This window comes from Nelumbo nucifera, chromosome 3, assembly GCF_055504915.1.
Source record: "Nelumbo nucifera cultivar China Antique chromosome 3, China Antique-T2T, whole genome shotgun sequence".
NCBI classification, from domain to species: domain Eukaryota; kingdom Viridiplantae; phylum Streptophyta; class Magnoliopsida; order Proteales; family Nelumbonaceae; genus Nelumbo; species Nelumbo nucifera.
Window position 1 is genome coordinate 55,379,542 of NC_142651.1, and position 23,032 is coordinate 55,402,573.

At 38.0% G+C, this 23,032-nt stretch overlaps 2 protein-coding genes across 2 annotated transcripts; one reads left to right on the forward strand and one right to left on the reverse strand.

Moving 5' to 3' along the window:
- Positions 1-1,648: 1,648 nt before the first annotated feature.
- Positions 1,649-5,288, forward strand: LOC104600977 (auxin-responsive protein IAA12-like). The gene is made up of 5 exons (XM_010264155.3): positions 1,649-2,269; positions 2,962-3,296; positions 3,983-4,106; positions 4,621-4,682; positions 4,829-5,288. The coding sequence occupies exons 1-5, from the start codon at positions 1,863-1,865 to the stop codon at positions 4,876-4,878; spliced, it is 978 nt and encodes a 325-aa protein (XP_010262457.1). The 5' UTR covers positions 1,649-1,862; the 3' UTR covers positions 4,879-5,288.
- A 10,720-nt stretch (positions 5,289-16,008) lies between these two features.
- Positions 16,009-20,041, reverse strand: LOC104600978 (uncharacterized). Its single transcript, XM_010264156.3, has 2 exons — positions 17,144-20,041; positions 16,009-16,726 (listed from the first exon to the last, which is right to left on the reverse strand). Exons 1-2 carry the CDS (start codon positions 19,833-19,835, stop codon positions 16,308-16,310), a joined length of 3,111 nt encoding a protein of 1,036 aa, XP_010262458.1. The 5' UTR covers positions 19,836-20,041; the 3' UTR covers positions 16,009-16,307.
- Between the last annotated feature and the right edge of the window lie 2,991 nt (positions 20,042-23,032).

The window sequence follows — 23,032 nt, forward strand, 5'->3', positions numbered from 1 at the left end:
ATTGGGTCACAGGTTTTACACTAAATGTGTATGCAAATCTCTAGAGAATGAGATCGACTTCAGTCACTACAAAGTCCGTTCGAACACTGTCTGAACAGCCTTTTCAGCCTTGCATTGAGAACATTTCTATACTTTTATGCTTTATTTCATGGGGAGATATTTCCAATACAAGGCTATGATGGTTGTTCAAACGGGCCTTGCAGTGATTAAATCCCATCACCTCTATCTTATACCAACAAAGCACATTTCAACCCTCTACCAATATCATTTCACACCACACATCTTAACTTGAGATTGGGACCCACTATAAAAATGGAACCTGCCATGTATGAGATGTGCAGCGTGAGATGATGTTGGTATAGGGTTGGAACATGTTTTGTTGGAAGGTGATCCGGTCTCATTTCTAGAGGCCATAACTTTACACTCTGATGTTTAAAATGGGGTATTTTTTTTAGGATATTGCCATATTAGATAACTTTTCCAGATCTATGTGTCTTAAGGTGCCTCTGCTATTTTTGAAAAAAAAAATTATTTTGACTTTTGATTCATCCAACCCAAACAATTCAACTAATGATCCATGGCCCGGAGGCAAAAATGGTTTGACTTCCACGTCGATTGTTACAATGCTTTCAATCCACCATTGACTTATACTGTTCAAACTGTCACCAAATTACAATTCTAGATCTGGTTCTCATAAAACCCTGGAGTCCCTTAAACCATCAAAATTAGATAGTTGAACCATGGACCCAATTAACGTGGATTGTTGGATAGGTTTTATATATATTATATTAAATACATATGCTGATATGTCATAGTCTGATCTATTCACCTAAATGGTTGAATTGGTGACCGTTCAAGTTGTTATTACCATAGATAATTATAATCTGGTCAGACCAAATTAGATCTTTTTTATATCCACCCTATCCTGAAGTGGAGGACTGGAGTCAATTTGGGGAACTCTTAAAGTCCTAATGCTAATGGTTATTTACAGTGTTTTCTTAATCAGATCAGATTAGATGGTTGGATCGGAAAAATGGGAAATTGTCATTTTATCGGTTCCATTTTATCTCAAAATCGTTTTTTGGTAAAAAAATTGTTGATTTAGTTGATAAATTACTGATTTAAGCAGTTGAACCGTTGACCAAACAACAATTTTTAACCATTTTTTTAATTTTTTATTTTTTATTAGAGTGGGTAGTCCATTCGACCTGGGAATTGGACCCAAAACGATTCCCTATCCAGTCCGGTTTAAAATCCTTGGTTATTTGTACGAGGAAGTGTGGGTTGATGGGTCGGGTCGGTCCGGGTCAATGGATGAAACCGCAAAAATGCCCTTTTCCGTTTGTTTAAATGAAATTGACCACTATTACTAGTAATCACATCTGATTTATGCCGAAAAGGCTGTTGATTGGTGTAACAGCTTATTATTATTTCATCGAGAAAATAAATAAAACAAATACAAATACAGAGAAAGAAAAAGAAGGAAGAAATGGAGGGAGAGACCGAGAAAAGACGAACCAAACGGTCGAGAAGTTGAGGGTATTGTACCCCAACACCAGACACATGGGACCCACCACCATCACTACCTCCACCAAACAGCCTCTCTTTTGTCCAATACAGACACCTTACATACACACATCCTCCCTTCAAACAAAACAAATACGTTTCTTCTCTCCCTGCCTCTGTCTCCTATTCGAGTCTGTGACTCTGTCCTTCCTACTCTTTCCCTTCTTTCTCTTTAAGCCTTAAATTAACCCTCTCTCAAGCCCTTCAAATCTCTCTCGGAATGCAACATCTCAGCTCTTGAGGTCTTCTTCTGCTTTGGCGTCTAAGCTGCTGTTTGATCTCTGAGAAAAGTTCAAATGGAAGGTGCTTTGGGGTTGTTGGGTGGTGGTGGTGGTGGTGGTGGTGGCGGGGGTTCATCGGGAGGCTCGACAGATGGGTCGATGTCGACGGTGTCCAAGGCAGAAGTGGTGGAGCAGGACTATGTGGGGTTGATGTCTGAAGTGTCTTCCTACCCAGCTGAGGCTGAGCTTGAGTTGGGTCTTGGGTTGAGCCTCGGGGGTGCGGTGAAGTCCAATCATTGCCCCTGGAGGGAGTATGGCAGAATCCTGACTGCTAAAGATTTCCCGTCTGTGGTTTCTCGTGGTTCTTCTGCCTCTTCTTCTTCGTCTTCCGGTAGAGCTAATACGTCTGTGACTGCTATCACTGGAACGAAGAGAGCTGCTGATTCTGTTGCTCAGGAGGTTGGTCCGGCTAATGGTGCCAGGTAAGATTAATGGGTCCTTGGTCTCTTTGCTTTGGGGTTTTAGATGCAACCTTTGATGATTTGACACTGTTTCGTTGATGTAATTGTTTGCTGATTTTATCGTTACTTTCTCCTTTGTTATTTCTTTTACTTTTACCCCTTTTGGGAAGATATGTTGTTTATTTTATATATTTCATTTGTTCTTTCTTTGAAATTTGTTTTCCTCACGTTTCCTTCTGAAATTTTATTGTCCTTTATTGAGCTTCATAGGTTATGATCCGATTTTGTAGCTGTGATCTTCCATGACCTAACCCTTTTTTTGGATGATGTTTCCTTAGTTCTCATTACTCGTTATAAATCGAAATCAGTGATTTGATTTGATGATGCTGATCACTGATGGGATTTATTTCCTCATTTGAGTTATCTTTTTTACCTTTCTTCTCAATGGGTGAGGCTTGGATGTTTTCTTTTTCTTTTTTCTGTTTTCCGCTTGAAGTTTTATAAACTTTTATGGAGTTTCATGATCGTGGTCGAAGAATCAAGATAAACTTCTGTATCTTTATTCTGAATCCACCCCTTCCCTCAAATAAAGAAATATCCAGGTTTGATTGTTTTTCTCATTAATTTTGTACTACTTTACTTGTTGATTTATATTATCACTGCTAGTTCTACCAAGTGTTAATCATCAGTGCAATTTGTGTTTCATTGAGCAGTCAGGTTGTGGGGTGGCCACCCATAAGGGCTTACAGGATCAACAGCTTGGCTAGCCAGGCGAAGGCGTCAACTGTTGAAGAAGAAGATAGCACAGCTATTGGGAATGGTAGAAGTAAGGACTCTGCAAGAAAGAATATTAATGGCACTAGCAACAAGAACAATGGCAATGTTCAAGAGAATGGGCGCCTGAGAAGCTCCCTGTTTGTGAAGGTGAATATGGACGGACTGCAGATTGGGAGGAAGGTGGATCTCAATGCTCATGTTTGCTATGAGACCCTTGCACAAACATTGGAGGAAATGTTCCACAGACCCACCACAACCGTCAATGCTATTCGTGAGTTCCCATACATTCCTGGTTTGTTTTTTGATTTTAGAAATCAGAGTCCAATAAAGGATTTGATTCTTGAGTTTGACATGAATTAACCAGATTCCTAGACAGTTAATTAGGAAAGCTAAGTCTATTATGGATGATGAATTTTTGCATAAAGCTAACCTGTCTATTAAGTGTGTTTCTTTGACATTAAGTTGATCAATACTGCCTGGATAATCTTGCAGTATCACCAAGTGTTTAATCCTTGCACCGCATGATGTCATTTGTTTTTTTAATTGTATGCATTTGGATATGGATGGTGTGATCCAATGTTGACAGACTTGACACAAAACCGTTTTGGTCCCTGGTTTACGGGTTGAACAGTTGAACTACCCTGTTTGATCGTTCAGTTTGAAAAATTATAAAGTGGTTTTAGATGTGTCTTTTAAAGCTATTTTATATTAAACTAAGCTTAAAGCAATAAATATTAGATGTTAAAAAACCTATTAAAACAAGTATTTGGAGTAAGTTTGACGGAGTCAAAACTTAAAAGAAACCAAACGAGCAGGAATCATTTTGGCTCCTGGTTCCCAGTTTGAATGGTCTGACCATCCTGTCCAGTCTGGCAACACTGGTCTGATCTGCTTACTAGTTATAAATTGGTATATTGCTTTCTTGTATGATGATTGAAACTTGTTTTGTGTAATTAGGTTCAAGTGGAGAGAACGAACATGCAGTGAAGCCCTCCAAACTGTTGGATGGATCGTCTGAGTTTGTGCTTACCTATGAAGACAAAGAGGGAGATTGGATGCTTGTTGGAGATGTTCCTTGGGGGTATGCATCCTTTCTATTTATTGCAAGAGAGATGCTCCTACAAACCAGGCACTATGACATGAATGTGGCTGCTTGTGTGTGTGTGTGTGTGTTTGTTTTACTTCTGTTTTTTTTTTTGGGGGGGGGGGGCGTTGGTAAAGTTGATTTATGCTGTGTGAGACTATGCTTTTGCACAGTTTAGGGTTTGGGACATTTATGTGCTCTGCTTTGGTAGGGTATGTGCAAATTGGACAATAGGGATATCTGCCTTTGGAGTAGAGTTGAAAAGGAATCAGTGGCACAATTCTTTCAAGTTCCCAGGTTCTGCCATTTGGTTCAAAGAATGCCATTTAGCTGATCTGTAGACTTATGGAATTGTAGCTTCCTAAAAGAAAAATGAATCATAGCTTCCTGAAAGAACAGAAAAAAAGATTAAATAGATAACCATTTGGAAAATTTGCTTATCTAATTCCATGCTTGGTTAGAATTCAATTAATTCTCATATATTTGACTACATTCTCTTTTATGTATCCAGGATGTTCCTTAACACTGTGAAGAGACTTAGAATCATGAGAACCTCTGAGGCCAATGGGCTTGGTATGTAGATGTCATATCAACATTCTATTTTCCAATTTTCTCCAGCCTTTTATTTTTATTTCCTCTGTTTAATTAGTAATTACCTATTTTATTGATAAAGATGACATTTCTTTCCGAAAATAATAGTTAATCTGTTGCTTTTGCAGCTCCAAGATATCCAGAAAAGGATCAGAGACAAAGAATCAAGCCCATCTAGGTCCATAATTTTCCTTTTCTTGGTAAAACCCAGTAAGAAGAAGAAAATCTACAGTTACAGTGAAAATGCAAAGGAGAAAACAGAAAACCGAAGATTCAAAGTATTTTGTTCAGTAAAGATCAGTCTTCCACCACTTATTTGTTTGCCTTTTCTGTTATCCTTTTTTTGACCCGTTTCCTGGGTATCATAGCCTTTTTTTTGTTGTAAGGCATATGTGTTTTAGTTTTCAGAATCTCTTATGTAGTGCCATAATGCACACTTAGCTGAATTCTGCTTTCTCATACTGTAAATATGGGACTGCTTGATTTCTAGGGTTTTTTTGAGTTTTATGCAACCTGAGTGGACTCATGTTTCCTTTGTCATGGTTTCTGATGCTAAAGGTTTCCATTATGTTGTGATTTCTTCTGTTACATTTCATTGTTTTGTCTGGAGAAGATGTAACTTATCCATTACTGTTGGGCTTGGAGCTAACCTGGGAAGGTCTTTCTAATAATTTATTTCTTTGAAATAGGCATGCCTAACAATTGGAAGGGACCTGGGACCATATGATAGCAATAATTTGATAAAACAGTCTGGTGAAGTGGTGATCCCCTAGATCTCATTATGGCAAATACATTAATGGACTCTGTATATTTATTCCATCTCAGGATGGCAGTAATAAACATCCTTGGTGCCTCCAAATCATCCTAGAAATAAGGCTATCTTAACATGCGCATCACCATGTGAAGTGCACTAATAGGTGATGAAATAAATAGAGTTGATTAAACTGGATTGTTTAAATATTAGCAATACTATCTGATGTTCATCCAGTATTTTCCTTTGTTGGTTCAATGATAAACCCAGGGGTCCTGCAAAACAATGTAATGCTGCAATTTTTCCATCGAGAGTTTGACTTGACAGTGCACATGTAAGGAGAATATGGCAATGGAAAATTTTGATGTGTAACATGTTGATAATGAAGAAATAGAATATCACTAAAATGGTAAATGCAGCAGGGAGCTTAGGTGCTTTGATGACACCTAATCTGTCATTGTAGTTGGGTGAATTATTTTTTACAGTGGTTGAGTTTCTTGTAATCAAGAATGAAATTAAAATTAGTAGATATTGAAGGTTGTGCCGAGAGGAGAAAACTGAATATCTCTTCTTTTATGATCCATAATACTAGCCTGAACGTGGAAGTAGACCAACAAACAACCTGGTTGTATCAGGGACTGGATTGATTGTAGAGGCATTTATCTCTACAATTCAGAAGAAAAATATCCTTCTGTACCACCACCAGATGCTGGGCTTTAGTCCTTCAAAGCTTGGTTATTTTATGTATTAAGAAACCTCTGCTCTGCTTTGTCAGTATTCATGAAGAAGCTCCTAAAGCCTGCACAAAGGATTGATTCTGGATTTATAGTCCTTGGTCCTGACAACAGTTTTTTCTTTTATTCTTTTTTTTGTGTTCTGGGTACTGGCATGACTTTCACTAACTGACAGCAGAAAATAAAGAACCTCCTTCAGGCTTCAACTTTCAGCCACTGCTTTTGGTATGGTACCCTTGTAATGGTTTCATTCATTCTTTTTAATCTATTTGTGTCCCCCAGGGCAGAAGAACCATCATTATACATTTATAATGAGACCAGAACAGTGAGAAACATGGCTGGTATCATTGCTTTTGGGACATCATCTGCAATTCTGAGAAGCTTCGCTTAGGAGGAAAATACAGTCTGATAGAAACATGTCCATTTGAGAGAGAGAGAGAGAGAGATGAAGGTATTTTGACTTGACTATTAGCACTTTTCATCATCATTCATCAGTGAGTGGCCGATGAATTGATTCCCCTGAATCAGCACCTGAATCGATTCTTGATTCAGTGTGAGACGACCTGTAAATCGAAGAGAATGAAGTCAATCACCTTTTTCATCTACTTATACATTAAGGACCACCTCCCATAAGCACCAATTGCATCCGTTTGATCTACTTGATCTTAGACTTTGGTTTTTGGTGGGCCCAATTGACATTCCATGGGGTGGGTCTGGGTTAGGGGTGGATTTGAGCTGAGCGGAGCCAGGAAAACTGTGAGGCTTGAGTTCGAGCTCAAACTTGAACTCGATTTGAGATAGGCTCGACTTCGAGCTAAAACTTGAACACGATTTGAGCGAGACTTGGCTCAAATTCAGCTTGACTCAACTCGTAAGTTCGAGCTCAACTGTGAGCTTTAGCTCAGTTTAGGTGAGTCTCATGAGCCTAGCCTTATTGAGGTCGAGCTTGTCTCAAAGCTCGGTTTAGACTGAGTTCAATCAAACTTTTTCACGAGCTTAATTGAAATGACTTGTAAAAAGCTCAACTCCTGTTCACCCTTAGTTTGGGTGTTATTGACTTGTTGTAGGGCTCGAAAAAATCTAAGACCCTGATAATAATGGTTCATATATTTTATTCTGACTAGTAAGTGTGTACGTGTTTTCCATGTGGCAATTCTAAAATGATGATATGGTAGTAATAATGTATCAATTTTTTTTTATAAAATTTATGTATTTTTCATATATATTTTTTGGTTTTTCATTAATAATTGGATGTAGGTTGCAAAATCCAAATTTGATTATGTAGACACCTCATATTGGGTTGCAAAGTTTTTGGGTATCTTTGGCAAGCCTACATGCTTGGTTGGTCTCTTCTTTTTGTAATGTTTTATCTTTTGAGTGTATTTTTTTTGTTCATTAATAAAAAAAAATGTAAGACTTAAAGAGAGGGAATTAAATGAAGTGAAAAGTAGTAGTCCAAATTACGTTTTAAATCTCAATCTTATTTAAAAATGGGTATTTTAGTCAAAATAAAGTTCCACAATATTATTCATATATTTAATAGTAGTGTGAATATAGAATTATAGATGTGTTCAATTTTTTCTATAATTTTTTATTTCTGTGTGTAAAAATAATTCTATTATGTACAATCACTTTTTGTTTAATATGATTTTATATATGTGCCCAAATATTTTTTTTTGTAAAATTTATGTATTTTTTCTTTTTATATTTTATTAATTTTTATTATTTAATTATGACATTAAAGGTTGACACATTTGACTCAAAAGTTGAACTATTGATTAATCTCCACCAAATAGGAAAATAATTTCATTCTTGGTTAGTTTTGAATTATGAAATTCATTTTCATCATCAATAAACTAATTCTTGTTTATTACACATTGTTTTAATTTAATTAATAAAAATATCATAAATGTGTCTAATTTTCCTACATTTTTATAGTTTATGATATTTATTTATATTTAAAAAATTTATTATTTGACTATGACTTCATGATTTGACTAATTTGATTCAGATGGTTTTATTGCTTAATCATCACTTGGATAAAGAATGGTTTTGTTTTCAAGTAAGTTTTAAAATATATAGGGTTTATATTGTTAAAACTACTAAACATAGATCTAATTAGTAGCATTTATTAGTGAAAAAATAACTTAAATGTAAGATTTAATAAGAGAGAATGAGAGTTAATGCCTTAAAAATAAAACTTAATGAGAGTAGATTAAATGAGGTGAAAAGAATTAATTGGAATTACTTTTTCAACTCTCATAATTAGAGATGAACTAAATATACAGATATAGACATTTTAGTCAAGAAAAATTCTACACCCTCATTCATACTTTTTATAATAGTATAGATTTAGTCACATTGTAAAGGGCAGATTCAGCCCTCATAAAATTATGCTCACACCATTCTCACAACCCTTTCTCGCCATGCATTGGGAACATCTTTGAACACAACTTTGTGATAACCAAATCCGATTTCCACATTGTATGATTGTATCATTTTTCTCCTACACTTCAATTATTTATTTGAATGAAAGAGGGAATTCCAGCAAGACAGCCTTGTAACATAGCAAAACAATTATTTTTTTGTATCATCACTGCTTCATGCCTAAAATTGGTGATGCGTATGACTCATTTATATAATAATAAAGTTGAGAAAAGTAAAATGCTAAAAATATGTTAATATAATACTTTGCAGTATTCAATAAAAGCTGGTTGTTTGGTTGGTTATAAACATAACAAAACAATTTATACTTAAACAATACTTCTCTGTTTTTCTCTTACGCAATAATATACTAAATTGTATTCTGTATATATGAAAAATAATATAGGATTAATATTAAAAAGAATTTATATCTATACTTTATATAAAATTGTGAATGTAATGTGAAACAATTTTTGGACTATCATAATCATCATTTATAATTACCACGTGCAAAACATGTGCACACTACTACTGTAATGAAATGGAAATATAGTTGACTATAAAAATTGTGCTTTATACACAAAGCGTGTGTAATATAGTATAAATTACTAGCAGGGACCCATGCGATGCATGTGCTTTGTTAAAAGAATTTAAAACAAAAGGAGATAGTGATGCAACTTGGGTGAGCCCAACCTGAGCCCTACCCAACTCAACCAAAGCTTTTGCATAGGTTGGTCTTGAGTTTCCGAACTTCAAGCTGGTCTTGGTAAAAACACTTAATTCCTAACCTAAATTCAAGTTGGGCTTGAATTGAGGCCTTGGGTTGCCCAACCCAACCCCAATTTGAGCCCACCCAACATTTTATGATATACATATCTGCATGTCATCAATCTATTCTACCTAAAAATTAGGCCCAAGTCCAAGCCCAACCCAAGATTTGGGTTGGTACACTCAAGCTTAACCTTGAGTTGGGCCAAGCCTAAACTCGAGGTTTGATACTTAGGGTTGGGCTTGGGTTGACCCTCAACCCAACACAACTCACCCAAGTTGCACCCCAAGAAGTAGCATTGTAATTTTCCTAATTGTATTAGTTTTTATTTTTTTATTAAATTGTTTTGACTTTTACTAAATTTTTATTTAGTGGATTAGGGGATTTTAAATTAATAATAATTAAGTTTAAGACAAATAATTTTGTTAATTTTTTAATTCTATTAACAAACTTTTAGGGTCATTTTATTTTTTAAATGAAATCGAAATAGATATCAAAATATAAAATTTAATTTTGAAACTAAATTTTTCTTACTTTTTGTTATTTTATTAATAAACATGTATTAATTTGTATTAACTTTATTTTTAAATAAAACTTTATTAATAAAATTATATTAAAATAATTTTTACTAATTTATATTATTCTTCTCTATATTTTATTATATTATTAACTTAATTAGTTAACTAATTTATTATGTTATTAATTAATTGATTAACTTATTAAATAAGTTTTAGTAATTAAGTTATAATTGGTTAACTAATTATATAATTATCTTATTATTTAGTTGATCTTTTTAATTATATAATCATTTTCTAAGTGAACTAAATTTGTTAAGTTAATTCATGCAATTAAGAAACTAATAACTAATTAATTAACCTTAGTTAATTAATTTAATTCAGTTAAGGTTTATTGATTCTTAGGGTTATTCTATTAATTTTATTTTATTTTTACATTTTATTAATTATATTTTGAAATTCTACTTAATTTAAAATTATTAGCTTTAATGCTTGTTAAGAGAAACACATTTTATTACTTTTATTATAATTATTCTGTGGTTACAATTTATTGAAAAGAAACATTAAAACTAAAAAAAATACTAACTTGTATTATTTTATCCTTTTTTATTAATTTTATCAAAGAAGCAAGTTAATTTTTAATGTTAGTTTGGTAGTGGAAATTTTAATTAAATAAACTGATTTTATAATTTCATTAGATTGTATTATGTTCAGTTAAAATTATAATATAATTAATTGAGTTATTGATGGAACACCTACCCATTTATTGAAAACCAAATATTCTAGATTTAGCATGCCTTTTAAAGAAGATAACTGAATTCTCATATGCTTTCATTCTTAGAAAAATGAAATATTTATGATAAGAAGATTGCCTTTAAAGATTGATGTTAGATAGTTGCAAGGAGCAAGGAGAGGATAATGATGTGGGTTAAGGAGGAAGTAAGGGAGAAAGGAGAAAGGAGAGAGGTTTAAGGAGAAAAGAGAAAGAGGGAATGGGAGAAGGAGAGGGGTGCTGGTGGGACCTAATTGCTTTATAATACAGTATAGATTTAAAACTTACACCTCACCTCTCAAACATTAGGATCAAAACATCGGTACTCATGATGCCAAAATATTGGGTGTCAGAGGCGACCAATTGATGTGGTTCAGTTGGAAAGTTCTCTGGCCGGTGGCCGATTGTGGCCGAGACTTTGGATCAAATCCTCTTTCCTCCCTTAGTAAAGTTAACTTTTGTTATGTAAATAGAATGTTTAACAAACCAGCCCATGAGGTATCCCAATTAGCTAAATCTCACTCATCTTCTTTTGTAATTTCAGACTATCTAGAAGGGATACCTAGGGTTGAGGACTTTATTATCCTTATATGTTCGTTAATATAGTATTTATCTTTCAAAAAAAAAAAATCCTCTTTTCACCAGAGTTGTGGATTATGGATACAAGGAATGGATTACCCACCCCATTGTGTAGCCTATGAAAAAAAATTAGGGTTCTTTTGGTTCAGTCAGAATTGGAATGGTCAATACCCATAGGCAATTTGGTTCAAACATGAATCGGAATGTGAATTAAAATCAGTTAGAATGGGATTTCGTTCCCAAAGGAAAGGAGGGAGTATCCATTTCCTCAAAATGGGGAAATGCCATACCACAAAAAATGGAAAATGAATTCCGATTCTGCACAACCAAACAGTTTAGAATCAATGTGGATCATTCCGATTCCAAATCCAGACCCCCTATTCCGATGAAATAAATGAGCCCTTAGAGGTGCAGGGTTAGAACAGTAAGGTTGGAGCCTGTGTAGCCTACTACTACCCTTGGGACTTGGGAGCACAGCCAAGTTTGCAATTGTGCTTTGACACATGAATCATCTAGCCAAGAGCCTAGAGCTAGTACACATTATGTTACCTTTCTAATCAATGTTGTTAGACTTGACCCGGACCAAACAGTCGGACCGTGAAAATCGGAAACCAATGGATTAAATGATGGTTTTATGAGTTTCTACAGGCTGAATGGTGGTTTTTAGTCCTAATCCGGTTCAAATCTTGCAACATTGTTTCTAGTTAGCTGGAAAAAAATGGTTTTCCTGTTAATGTGCGTCAGTAACAAACAGGTTCAACCATGATACTAGAAAGACATGATATCCGAAAAATTTGTGATCAATCAATTGGTATCATAAACGTATTAATCAATCATGTAGAATTCATCAAAATTTATGGATGATTTTTAACGGGTCAAAACTCTTCCGATACCATATCTTTCCCGTATCATAGATTTTCCTGCAACAATAAAAAGAAAAAAGGAAAGCTGATAAATATGTCAGATTTAAGTGTTAAAGTTGTTTTTTGTTAATCCATTGTTCCTAAAATGGATACTTTATTTTGTACAAGGATATGCCATGCATCCATATTCCAATATTATGTGGGTTAGATGGGCTTAATGGCCCAAAATAATAGCAATACCAGCTTTCATGGGCCGGGTCGGGCCGGGCTCAGGCCGGGCTTTTATTCATCATTAATGAAAATATGTTAGGCCGGAGCCCGAGCCCGAAGCCCGACCTAATAAAAAAATTACAATTTTCCTATTTAAATTAGAATTAAAAATTCAGAGGTTTTTTTTCTTATTTAAATGAACAATGGGCCTACAAGATGGTTTTTTTCCCTTTCTTTTACGTTTTAAAACACAGTTTTACATTCTTAAATAAAAAAAATTTATTCAAATGGACATTAATCACATAACCCATTTTAAGTCTAATTTTAGGTTGGACCGGGCCGGGCTCGGGCCAGGCTATTTTGACAAAACCCAAACCTGACTCGAATTTATTACGGGCCAAGCTTTTTGGCCCGAGTTTAAACCTGCGGGCCTATAAACATGTTCAAGCCCATGAACAGGTCTGTGCATGAATGAGCAAATTCTCTATGATTTCATGGGCTAATGGGCCTTAAATTAGCTATGACCCATTTAAGAGAGGACCCATCTATCAAACTACTGGCCTCTGCAACTCAGCTCCACGTCGTCCATCAGATTTCAGAAAGAAGAGAGGAGCCGGACCTGTGTCTCAGTGCAGTAATTCTCTCTTTCATATATATCTTTACATTGTACGGAGGTGATGTAGTGCATCTCATTGGTACAGTATCTATCACGAGTAGAACTGTATAAGGTTCCAACTCAGAGGGAGACATCCCAATGTCAGTAGAGGACGAATCCTGGTTGGTTGGTACTTGGGTTGGATTTGACTTGTTCTCTATTTTGGTTAAATATTGGATTTGGGTCGGATGGTCGAATTGGTGATCCAGTTCCAGTGAGCCGTCCGGGTCGGGTTTTTTAACGTTTTTTTTTTTTATGAGCTGATGTCGAACGACTGAATGGATGGTTAAACCGGCAAACCCGCAACTAAAGTTATTCGGTTTTACCAGTCCTGTTCTCAACCAATGTTGTAAGTAGGGATGTCAATGGGTCGGGTTTGACATGGGTTTGCCTCAAGCCTAACCCGACCTTACAACGTCCCAACCCGACCCGACTTAAAATACATGATTTTCAAACCCGACCCGACCCCTATAGGGTCTAACTCAATACCGACCTGGCCTGCCCGTAGTATTTCAATTATATTTTTTTTAACACGTTTTGAAGACCTAAAATCTATTAATTTAACTTAGGAAATTGTTTTATAGAATCTAAGATATTACTTTTCCCATTTAAAAAAAATAAAAATAAAATAAAAAGCAACATGCAAATAAATGTTAAACTTTAAAGTTATAGAGTTAGAAGTCAAAAAGTCACAAGCCGGGTGGAAATGCTATGGGTCAGCCAAAAACTGAACCCAACCCAAACTTTAAAGCTACAGTTAGAAGTCAAAAAGTTATAAGACGGGTCAGCCAAAACCCAAACCCGACTCAAGTTGAACAATCAAAACCCTAACCCGACCCTAAAGCCAAATGTATTGACCCTAACCCAATCCTATAGGGTCGGGTCAAGCCGAGTTTACCATTTAACCCAACCCATTGACATCCCTAGTTGTAAGACTTGAACTAGACTATAACTTGGAATGCTCCATAGTTCTGGTTTTATTGATTAACTGGGTGGTTGGTCAGCATAAGAGGCAACCTGCCTCCGCCAACCTGACTGAGGCCTAGTTGGCGACCTACACGACGTGATGGGCAACCTACTTCACGAGTGAATTATTGTCTCTGACTTTTCCAGGATCATGTTGCCACGTTGACGAAACTGACTCCCATCCCACCCGCTTCAAAGGCAATCGGATAAGCGTTACCGCTTTATGCGGAGTCTTCCTCTGAGCGTGAACCACCTCTGAACCAGACAGGCCGGTGATCACAGATGCGCTTACATAAATCTCACAGCAAGTTATGCCTATATAAAAGTATCTCATTCCTCATAAAAGGTATACGCGATATAACAATCACAACTCTCCTGCATTCTCACTTTCTAGAATTCTGAAACTCTTTGTTGACTTAAGCATTGGAGTACCCACCCGGGTACTCTGATAACTCTTCCCTTGCAGCTCGACTAGGCGATATCACCAGCCCCGCATCCGAATTGTCGTCCAACATGGAACAACGAATCAGATTTTAGTAAATGCAATTACTCGGATAAATAACTTTTCAAAAATCAAACGGGGCCCAAGTGAATAGGGTTCGTCCCTCTTGATCGAAATGGGTGGGTTGACAACCCCACTCATGCTACTAACAAACCTCTTTTTGACTTTGTGGCAAAGAGATTTAGGCAAGGAGATCAACTCTAGCGAACTAGTCTTGTACTAGAGAGAAAATAGAGAGAAACACCAAGAAAAGGATTCACATCATTCTCTTCGCTACGTTGTTGGACGTGGGAACCAAGAGGACAAGCACTTGATCGATTCAGATCTAACTAAATCAAGCTCATAGTAATGGTGGTGTACTGGTATATGATCTAGTGGATACTAGAAGTGACCTATTCATCTGTGTTCCCGTTGAAAAGATGCCCATTTTTGACTGAATTGGTTCAACTTTTTTATTTTAAAAATTTTAAAAAATCATAAAATTCTAAAAGGATTGATAACCAATTCAAAGAATCTGACGTGTGGATAACTGCATTTTACTGGAATAGATTTGACCAATCAAAGCGCCCTGTGAATTTGATGAATATCGGTGGATTGGCTGTAAGTTTTCTGGTATCATAGTTGAACTTGAACCCGAATAAGGAAAATAGAATATAGTATAGATTTGTACTGCTGGTATTCGATCAACCTAATATTTTATGTTTATTGCTTTTTGTTGCTTTTCTTGTGCTTACCTCTATACAATGTTAGTGTTTGCTATTAGGCTGCATTCATTTGGTATCTGAGAAAATAATGGAAAAGGGGAGAGTTGGGCTTGGTGATTCTTACATTCTCTTCTCACAGTCCAACACTTGATAACATGGAATTTTAGGCTCTATCCCTGTTTCCCCCATGACACCAAAGATTCAGAGCAACATCATAATATAGCTGCATCACCTCTATTACTCTATATCTAAGTTAAACGAGAAATTGTCTTCTACTTGCTCTAATGAGGTGGAATTGATCACTGCATGAACGCCACCATATCGCTAAGTTGGGAAGATCACAGGGACTAGAATATGATATAATGACACCACTTCTTTGTGTTCAAAATTTTCCGTCTAAATGGCTATATAAATTCCAAAAACAGAGCTCTATAGGTTATGTTTTTTTTTTTTTTTTTGAACTGGAGGATGACGGAATCGGAATCAAAATCCTCCTGATGATCAGAATCGAAATGCTGTAGTCTGGTTCAGACAGGAATTGAAATGGGAATTGGAATAAACTGGAATGGGATTTCATTGCCATACAGTTCGAATCAGAATGGCCCATTCCAATTCCGATTCCTAACCTTTTTTGCCATCCAAACATAGCCTTAAAGTAACTGGTGGATTCATTTGCAGACAAGTTAAAGATTAGAGCATCACCTCATCAGTCATATATAAATTAATTTACTCTGATCCCCATTTCACCACTGTGGGCACTGAAATAATTGCAGTAATTAACGACCTTTTCAGGGGAGAGTGAGCCTGACTGGTTGAGAAAAGCACAGAAAGTCGCCATGAGTGGCGTCCAATAGGAAAATAAAGCAACAACGCTCTTGTTTGTCAAATAAATAAACCCTTGCTTGTTTGCAGAAATCATGGTAACAAAATCCCAGAGAGAAACATAGGAAAATCGTCTATGGCAGGGTCTATCGATATCAACATTACTGGGACTCAGAAAAGGAGCTCTGATGATAATGGAGGAAAAAAACCCATTTCCATACTCGCATCCTTCTCTAGACACAATCAACTTGAGCCATGATACAGAAACTAGCAAGAAAAATTTACATACAGAAAGAAGAATTTAGAAGAAGGGTGGCCCGAGGAACCCATTTCTTTTGTTCCTACAGAGGGCCTCCTCCCATAGGCGGAGGGCTGAAGACTGGCTTCTCTTTCATGGCGGCACTATTGCCACCATTACTGCTGCTGCTACTTTTCCTGCGGGGCTTTGCCTCTCCAAGCATCGTTATGACATCTCTCATGGAAGGTCTTTCCTTTGGGAGTTTAGCAGTGCAGAGAAGTGAGATTCGAAGCACTAGGAGCATCTCCTCTTGAACATGCTTGCACTGGCCCCCTATGTTGGGGTCTAGCGTTTCTTCCAAGGGGCTATTGTTTCTGATCTTCCTTCGAACCCATTCAACAATGTCTACAGACTCACCAAACTCAGGATCCAGTGGCTTTCTTCCGGTGATGAGCTCCATAAGTACAACACCAAAGCTGTAGATGTCGCTTTTCTCATCCACCTTCAATGTGTACCCATATTCTGCCACAGAACAATGCCAAGTTTAGAATTTAGTATATAGTTTCTTTAAATCTATCTTCATCTGAACTAGAAATGGGCTCAGATATCATGATGGTCAGCCTCAACCATCTAATTTTGAATTAATGCACTTAAATTGAGCTCAAACATTAAAAAATCTCAAATCTGGATTCACTGAATTGTTGGTTCCAACCCCATTACATGTTTACAGCCTGTCATAAAATTCCATTCTTGTTTTCAACACTCCACTTATTAAATCCCAGGATAGACAAGTTGTTCAGTGAATTGATAACAGGTTAACAGTTACCTTACTGTGCAAAGAACCAACCTAGATCAGTTCAATAGTTTGGTGAAACAGTTTAACTAATAGTTCTGCAGTTAGAAGTTAGAACAACCAATAAGTATTGATCAGCAACTCACCAGGTGCGATGTATCCATAGGACCCAGCAACCATCGACACAGTCTCGTTCTTCCTGAGCATCATCCTGGCCAAGCCGAAGTCTGCAATCCGTGCCTCAAGGTTTGCATCAAGCAGTATGTTGTTAGACTTGACATCTCGATGGATGACCGGCGGGTGGCAGTCGTGGTGGAGATAGGCCAGCCCTTGGGCGACGCCGACTGCTATGTTGTATCGTGACACCCAGTCCACCAGCAACCGCCCCGCCTGTTTCCCATGTAAAGCCTCCCCAAGGTTTCCATTGTGCATGAACTCGTACAGAATCATCACATTGGAGTTGTTGTGGAGATAACCCAACAGTCGAACGATGTTCCGGTGTCGTAGCTTCCCTAGGAGATTAACTTCTCCTACCAGATCATCGTTGCTTCCAGTCTCCAATAAATCTGTCACCGACCTCCAAAGTTTCTTAACTGCAACAACTGTATGTGGGTGCTGAATCTCTGCTCTGTAAACGATCCCAGTTGCACCCATGCCAATCACATTTGATTCCTTGATGCAGCCCAGTATGTCAGTACTGGTGAAGCTCAGTCTCTGGAAGGCTATCAGTCTCCATGGCCACTCTCCATTGACGTCCTTGTTGAATTGGTCCTGATGAAAGCAGCCACCATTCAAGTACCATCTCTTATATAGCCAGCATCCACCAAACACTGCCAAAACAATAGCTGTGAGAGCTGAAATCCCAATAATCCATCCAGTAACAATGTGTTTGATTTGCGCCATTTGCCCGGAAGATGCCGTGACAGAACGAGAACATGGAGGTAGAACTCCGCCACAGAGACCAGCGTTGCCCATGAGGTTATCTGGGTTTATAGTCCTCAGCACGCCATTGGTGGGAACAGGACCTTCAAGCTTGTTGTAGGACACATTGAGCATTTCCAAGGCTGGTGAGCTTCCCAAATTCTCTGGTATAACTCCAGTCAGAGAATTGTTGGATAGATCAAGAATGGCTAATGCGGACATTGTCGCAATTGCTCTTGGAATTTCTCCTGTGAGCCGGTTGTTCTGAAGGTTCAAACTCACCAGCTTCTGGTATGAAGCAATGCTTGAAGGAATGCTTCCGGAGAACCGATTTGTTGATAAATCAAGCACAGATAGAGATGGGCAGTCCTGGAACTGATCGGGGATCTTACCTTCCAAGTTGTTGTTCGACGCCATGAAACTCTGGAGATTTGGAATGGTGAGTATGCTGGAAGGAAGAGACGATTGGAGGTGGTTTCGAGAGAGATCGATGAATAAAAGAGATGTTGATGAGGCAATGTCGTCCGGTATCTCATCGGTGAGACTATTGTTTGCCAGCTCCAGACGCTGCAGCTTGTTAAGTTTGCCGAGTCCAGGGGGAATCGTCCCAGAAATGAGGTTGTTTTGCATTCGAACACGGACCAATGAGTGACATGTCGTTAACCCCAGAGGGATTGGACCTGAAAAGGCATTGTTGAAGAGAATGAGTTTAGTGAGATTACCGCCACCGCACAAACTGGGTGGAATCCGGCCGGAGAACGAGTTCGATGACACGTCCAACCATTGTAATGGTGAATTCAGGCCGAGATTCACCGGCAAAGCACCTGTTAAAGAATTGTTCCACAGCTCAAGGACCTCTAACTTGGTCAGCTCACCAAGTCTGCTGGGAACCGAACCCGTCAATTGGTTGCACATCAGATTCAGTAGCTGAAGATTCTTTAGCTCTGCTAATTCGGCCGGAATTGTGCCGAACAACAGATTGTCAGAGAGATCCAAGAGCACCAACGATTTAATGTTGCCAATTTCGGGTGGAATCCTGCCTTCGAAATCGTTCTTATATAACAGCAGTGTACTCAGTTGGTTTAATTTCCCCAGCTCAGCCGGAATCTCGCCACCGAGGCTACCAACCGCCAAGTCAAGATACCGCAGATTGGTCAGGTTGCCGAGCTCCGCCGGAATTCCACCTTCCAATTCATTGTATCCGAGAATGAGAGTTTTCAGAGATGAAAGCTGGCCAAGCTCCGGCGGTATTCGACCCGTGAAATTATTGCCCGAAAGACCGAGGAACTTCAACTTCTGTAACTTCTTCAAAGATGTAGGAATTGGACCTTGGAAGAAGCTCCCTCTGAAATCTAGGCTCTCAAGCGACACTGCATCTCCAAGGTCTTCAGGAAATAAACCAGAGAAATTGTTGCTCGAAGCATTGATGCTATTTAGCCCTGCTGCCCTCCCAAGACCCGCCGGAAAACCACCCATAAAAGAATTCTGGCTGACATCAAGGAGTCTCAGATGGGTGAGGTTGGAGATCGCTTCCGGCAACGATGACGAGAACCCATTGCAGCATATGTTGAGGACTGCCAGGCTGTGTAGCCTTTGGATGTCATCCGAGACTCGGCCACTGAGGTTCATGGAGGAGAGGTCGAGCCTCTCAACGGCACCATTGGAGTTGCACCAGACTCCAGTCCAGTTGCAATGAATTGGATTATTTACGTTCCCATTGGCCGGCAATTTCCAATCTCGAAGTCGATCCGACGGGTCGAGAAGACCTGCTTTTATCGATAACAGAGCCAACGCCTCCTCGTTCGATGCACTGGTCGCTGCCTGCTCCTTTGCCAAAACCAGAGAAAGGCCAATGTAACAGAAGAAAAGGAAGAAGAACATCAACTGAGTCTGCATTTCGCTGATGTTTTCCTTCATTCTCTTGTTCTTGGCCTTAGTTCCAGACCATATTTGCTCTGGAAAATAAAGAGGTGCTAACTGCTAAGGGATTAACCTTTTCTGCAGAAGAAAACAGTGATAAATGAGAGAGATCGGAAAAGATTGGTTATGAGTTTGATTTGTCTTTATAAAAGGGATTAGCTTTTTGTTAAGCTCGTGACTTCTCGAGCTCTGCAACAGCTGTGAGTCTGCATCTAATGACCGGAAAAGTTTGGACTTATTGAAAACCTCCCCGACATTAAACGTAGGGAGAATGTGCTGAGCGAGTGAGCTCCTGATGCAATTTCTTCTTCTTCTATGATCACATAGTCAACCTAAGGAAGGTGACGCGGTAATAAGATTATCTCTCGCTCTCTCTCTCTCTCTCAGAAACTAAACTAATATAGAAGAGGATATTATGTTGATTCAGTGCACCCAAGATGCATTGAGGATCATGCATGTCTGACTTCGATCCATACTGTGAAGATGGTATCTCACTCCAATATGGGCCCCCTGTCAATGGGTTTGCCACCTCTCCAATCAAGGGATTAATGAAAAGAGTTTGTAGAATTAATTAGATGGAACGGGGTGCATCAGATTCAATGCATCTAATGTGTACCATATGGTTTCTCTTTGCCTAGGAGTTTATTAATTAGATTATTGTTAATGCTTAGTTAAGCACTGTACATGGGTGCAGAATCCAAAGCTTCAGTAGTCAAATGATTTGGGTATTGGCTTAATCTTTGTCTCTAATAAATGCAATAATCTCTTCTGAGTAAAAGCTCATCAATGGTTGCAGTTCAATCCCATTTTACATCACAATTTCAAGGGTAACCCCACCATCAAATGATCTTTCAACTGTGATTGGATTTGGACTGATTGTGAGTCATAAACCAGGGACCCAGAATAAGTCTCAAGTGAGTTTTGCAAATCAAGTAACGAATTGACCCTAAAAAGGATGGTCAGCTGGGCTTGTCTAAAGACTACATGAAATTCAAATTCCAATCTCCTCTGTCTCAATCAAGTGAATTGTTTCTGAGAATTAAATACATCTGGGTCATCTGACTAATGACCCATCTAGGTATATTTAGTTAATGAAACCAGTCTTCCATCTAGTAAGTAGTCTAGTTAAATAATTGGGTACTAGAGATGAAAATGAACATGAGTGAACAGGAGAGAATCTTTCCATGTTAAATGGTACACCCAAGACAGAAACAAAACAAGAAAACCCTGAATTTTCTGGTCTAATGTTTGTTTAATACAGTACCCTAATTAATCAGAAATGGAATAGGATGAGGATCAGTCTGTGGAGCCATGCAACAACCTCCATTCATCCACGAAAACAGCTGCCTGTTGTCACATGTTCACATGTGAGCTTGCTGCATTTTAAAATCTAGGGGGTTGGGTTTAAAGGGAAGAAAGGTGTAGAACTCCATTAAAAGAAGAAGGGAGCCATGTGAAACGGCAGCTTCCTAGGGAAGGCCCTCATGCCCATTTCTGGAGGTGTACTCTGCCATGGCGAAGCTGTGTCTGAGTGGCTCAATATTTTACTACTGATTTGGGCCCATTTCCGGATCCATTGGCGAGTGTAGGACAGAAGGAGAGGCTTCCCCCCACATGGGCTTACGCTCATCTAAAGCCACCCTTTCTAGTGTCTCATGATTGTCCAAAAGATGTTTGATGAATTGACTAGAGAGAGAAATGCTTCATTTCTTCTGAAGGACAAAATTGCACATGTGGTAGGGTAGGACTGGATATCTGGCTGGGTCCCACATGGGGATTAGAATTTAGAAAGCATCTCGGATGGATCTGATTCATCATATCCAAGTGCATATTAAGTACACGTGGCATGCATCCAGTTGATAGGAGGCACCACAAATGCCAATCAGACGACTGTCAAGTACCTGAGGTAATGCTTATTGATAGGTTTACTATGCGTCTAAGGCACGTTGAGTTTGAGAAACAACACGATTTGATTTGATGGGTGTCCCCGTCCCACACGAGAGAAAGGAGGAATCCGTTAGGGTGGGTCCCATTTGAGTCATCTTATTTGCTCAATAGTGGATCCCATTGTACGACTGTTTGTATCTGATAGGTCCAGTCTCCTTATATAAAGCAGGAAGGGACAGATGCTACACGTGAAAGTGATCATGGGACCGACCTTTAATTGGGTCTCTCCGCAAAAGTAGAATGAATCCGATTCCATTAGCCGATATCACATTTCCACCCTCTCAGTGGTTTTTTAACACGCCTAGGGATGTCAACGGATCGGGTAATCAATCCAAACCCGACTTATTTTTTCTTAACACATTTTCAAGAATTAAAATCTAGTAATTTAAGTTAGAAAATTATTTTATAGATTTTAAGATGCTCTTTTTTCATTAAAAAAAAAAAAGGAAGAAAACCAAAATCAATATGTACATAAATATTTAACGCTATAGAATTAAAAAGCCAAAAATTACAAGAATACTTTGTATCTATATGCAGGGCATCATGACCTAACAGGGTGGGTCAGCCAAAACCCAAACCCGACTCGTATTGAAGAATCAAAACCTTAACCGGCCCTAAAGCAGAATATGTCTGACCATAACCCAACCCTATAGAGTTGGGTCAAACTGGATTTACCATTTAACCTAACCAATTGACACACCATTGTTTCAATCAAATACCAATTTGATGTGATGTTTTGTATTTTTCACTAAACACTAACATGTTCAAAAATCACTAGGGTCTCATGTTTGTCTTGCGGTGGTGGTTGTAGGAAACGTAATCTCTCAAAGTGTTTCCCATGTAAAACTTGTTAAGAGATAGGATATAGGGAGAGCGTTATCGATGCGCAGTTAAGTTGCTTACCCACCTTGCAAGAGGGTATCAATTACTTGGATAACTGATACTATGAATGCAAGGATTGTAGTCAATTTGCTGTTGAAGGAATGAGACACTATAGATCCTCGAGATATTGTTCTTGCATTGGATGAACTAATAGGCATTTACCTCATAAAACCCTAATTATTTTAGGTTTCAATCTCTCATTACTTTGATATATTGGTACTAGACTTTGTCTCTGATTATATTTGATTATTCTCTCTTACATTTTTTCATTAATCAAATCAATAGATTGATATGAGGGAGATTAGTAGCTAAACCTCAAATCGTTTTAGGGCTTTGTGATTTTCTCTCTCTAGATTGAAATAGTA

What these genes read in the sequence shown, in the direction of transcription:
- LOC104600977 (XM_010264155.3), top strand. Translation starts at nt 1,863, where the DNA reads ATGGAAGGTGCTTTGGGGTTGTTGGGTGGTGGTGGTGGTGGTGGTGGT. An exon ending in GGTCCGGCTAATGGTGCCAG is followed by an intron (nt 2,270 to 2,961) that starts GTAAGATTAATG and finishes TTCATTGAGCAG; the next exon opens with TCAGGTTGTGGGGTGGCCAC. An exon ending in GTTGGAGATGTTCCTTGGGG is followed by an intron (nt 4,107 to 4,620) that starts GTATGCATCCTT and finishes TTATGTATCCAG; the next exon opens with GATGTTCCTTAACACTGTGA.
- LOC104600978 (XM_010264156.3), bottom strand. Translation starts at nt 19,835, where the DNA reads ATGAAGGAAAACATCAGCGAAATGCAGACTCAGTTGATGTTCTTCTTC. An exon ending in CTATGGATACATCGCACCTG is followed by an intron (nt 16,727 to 17,143) that starts GTGAGTTGCTGA and finishes GTTCTGTGGCAG; the next exon opens with AATATGGGTACACATTGAAG.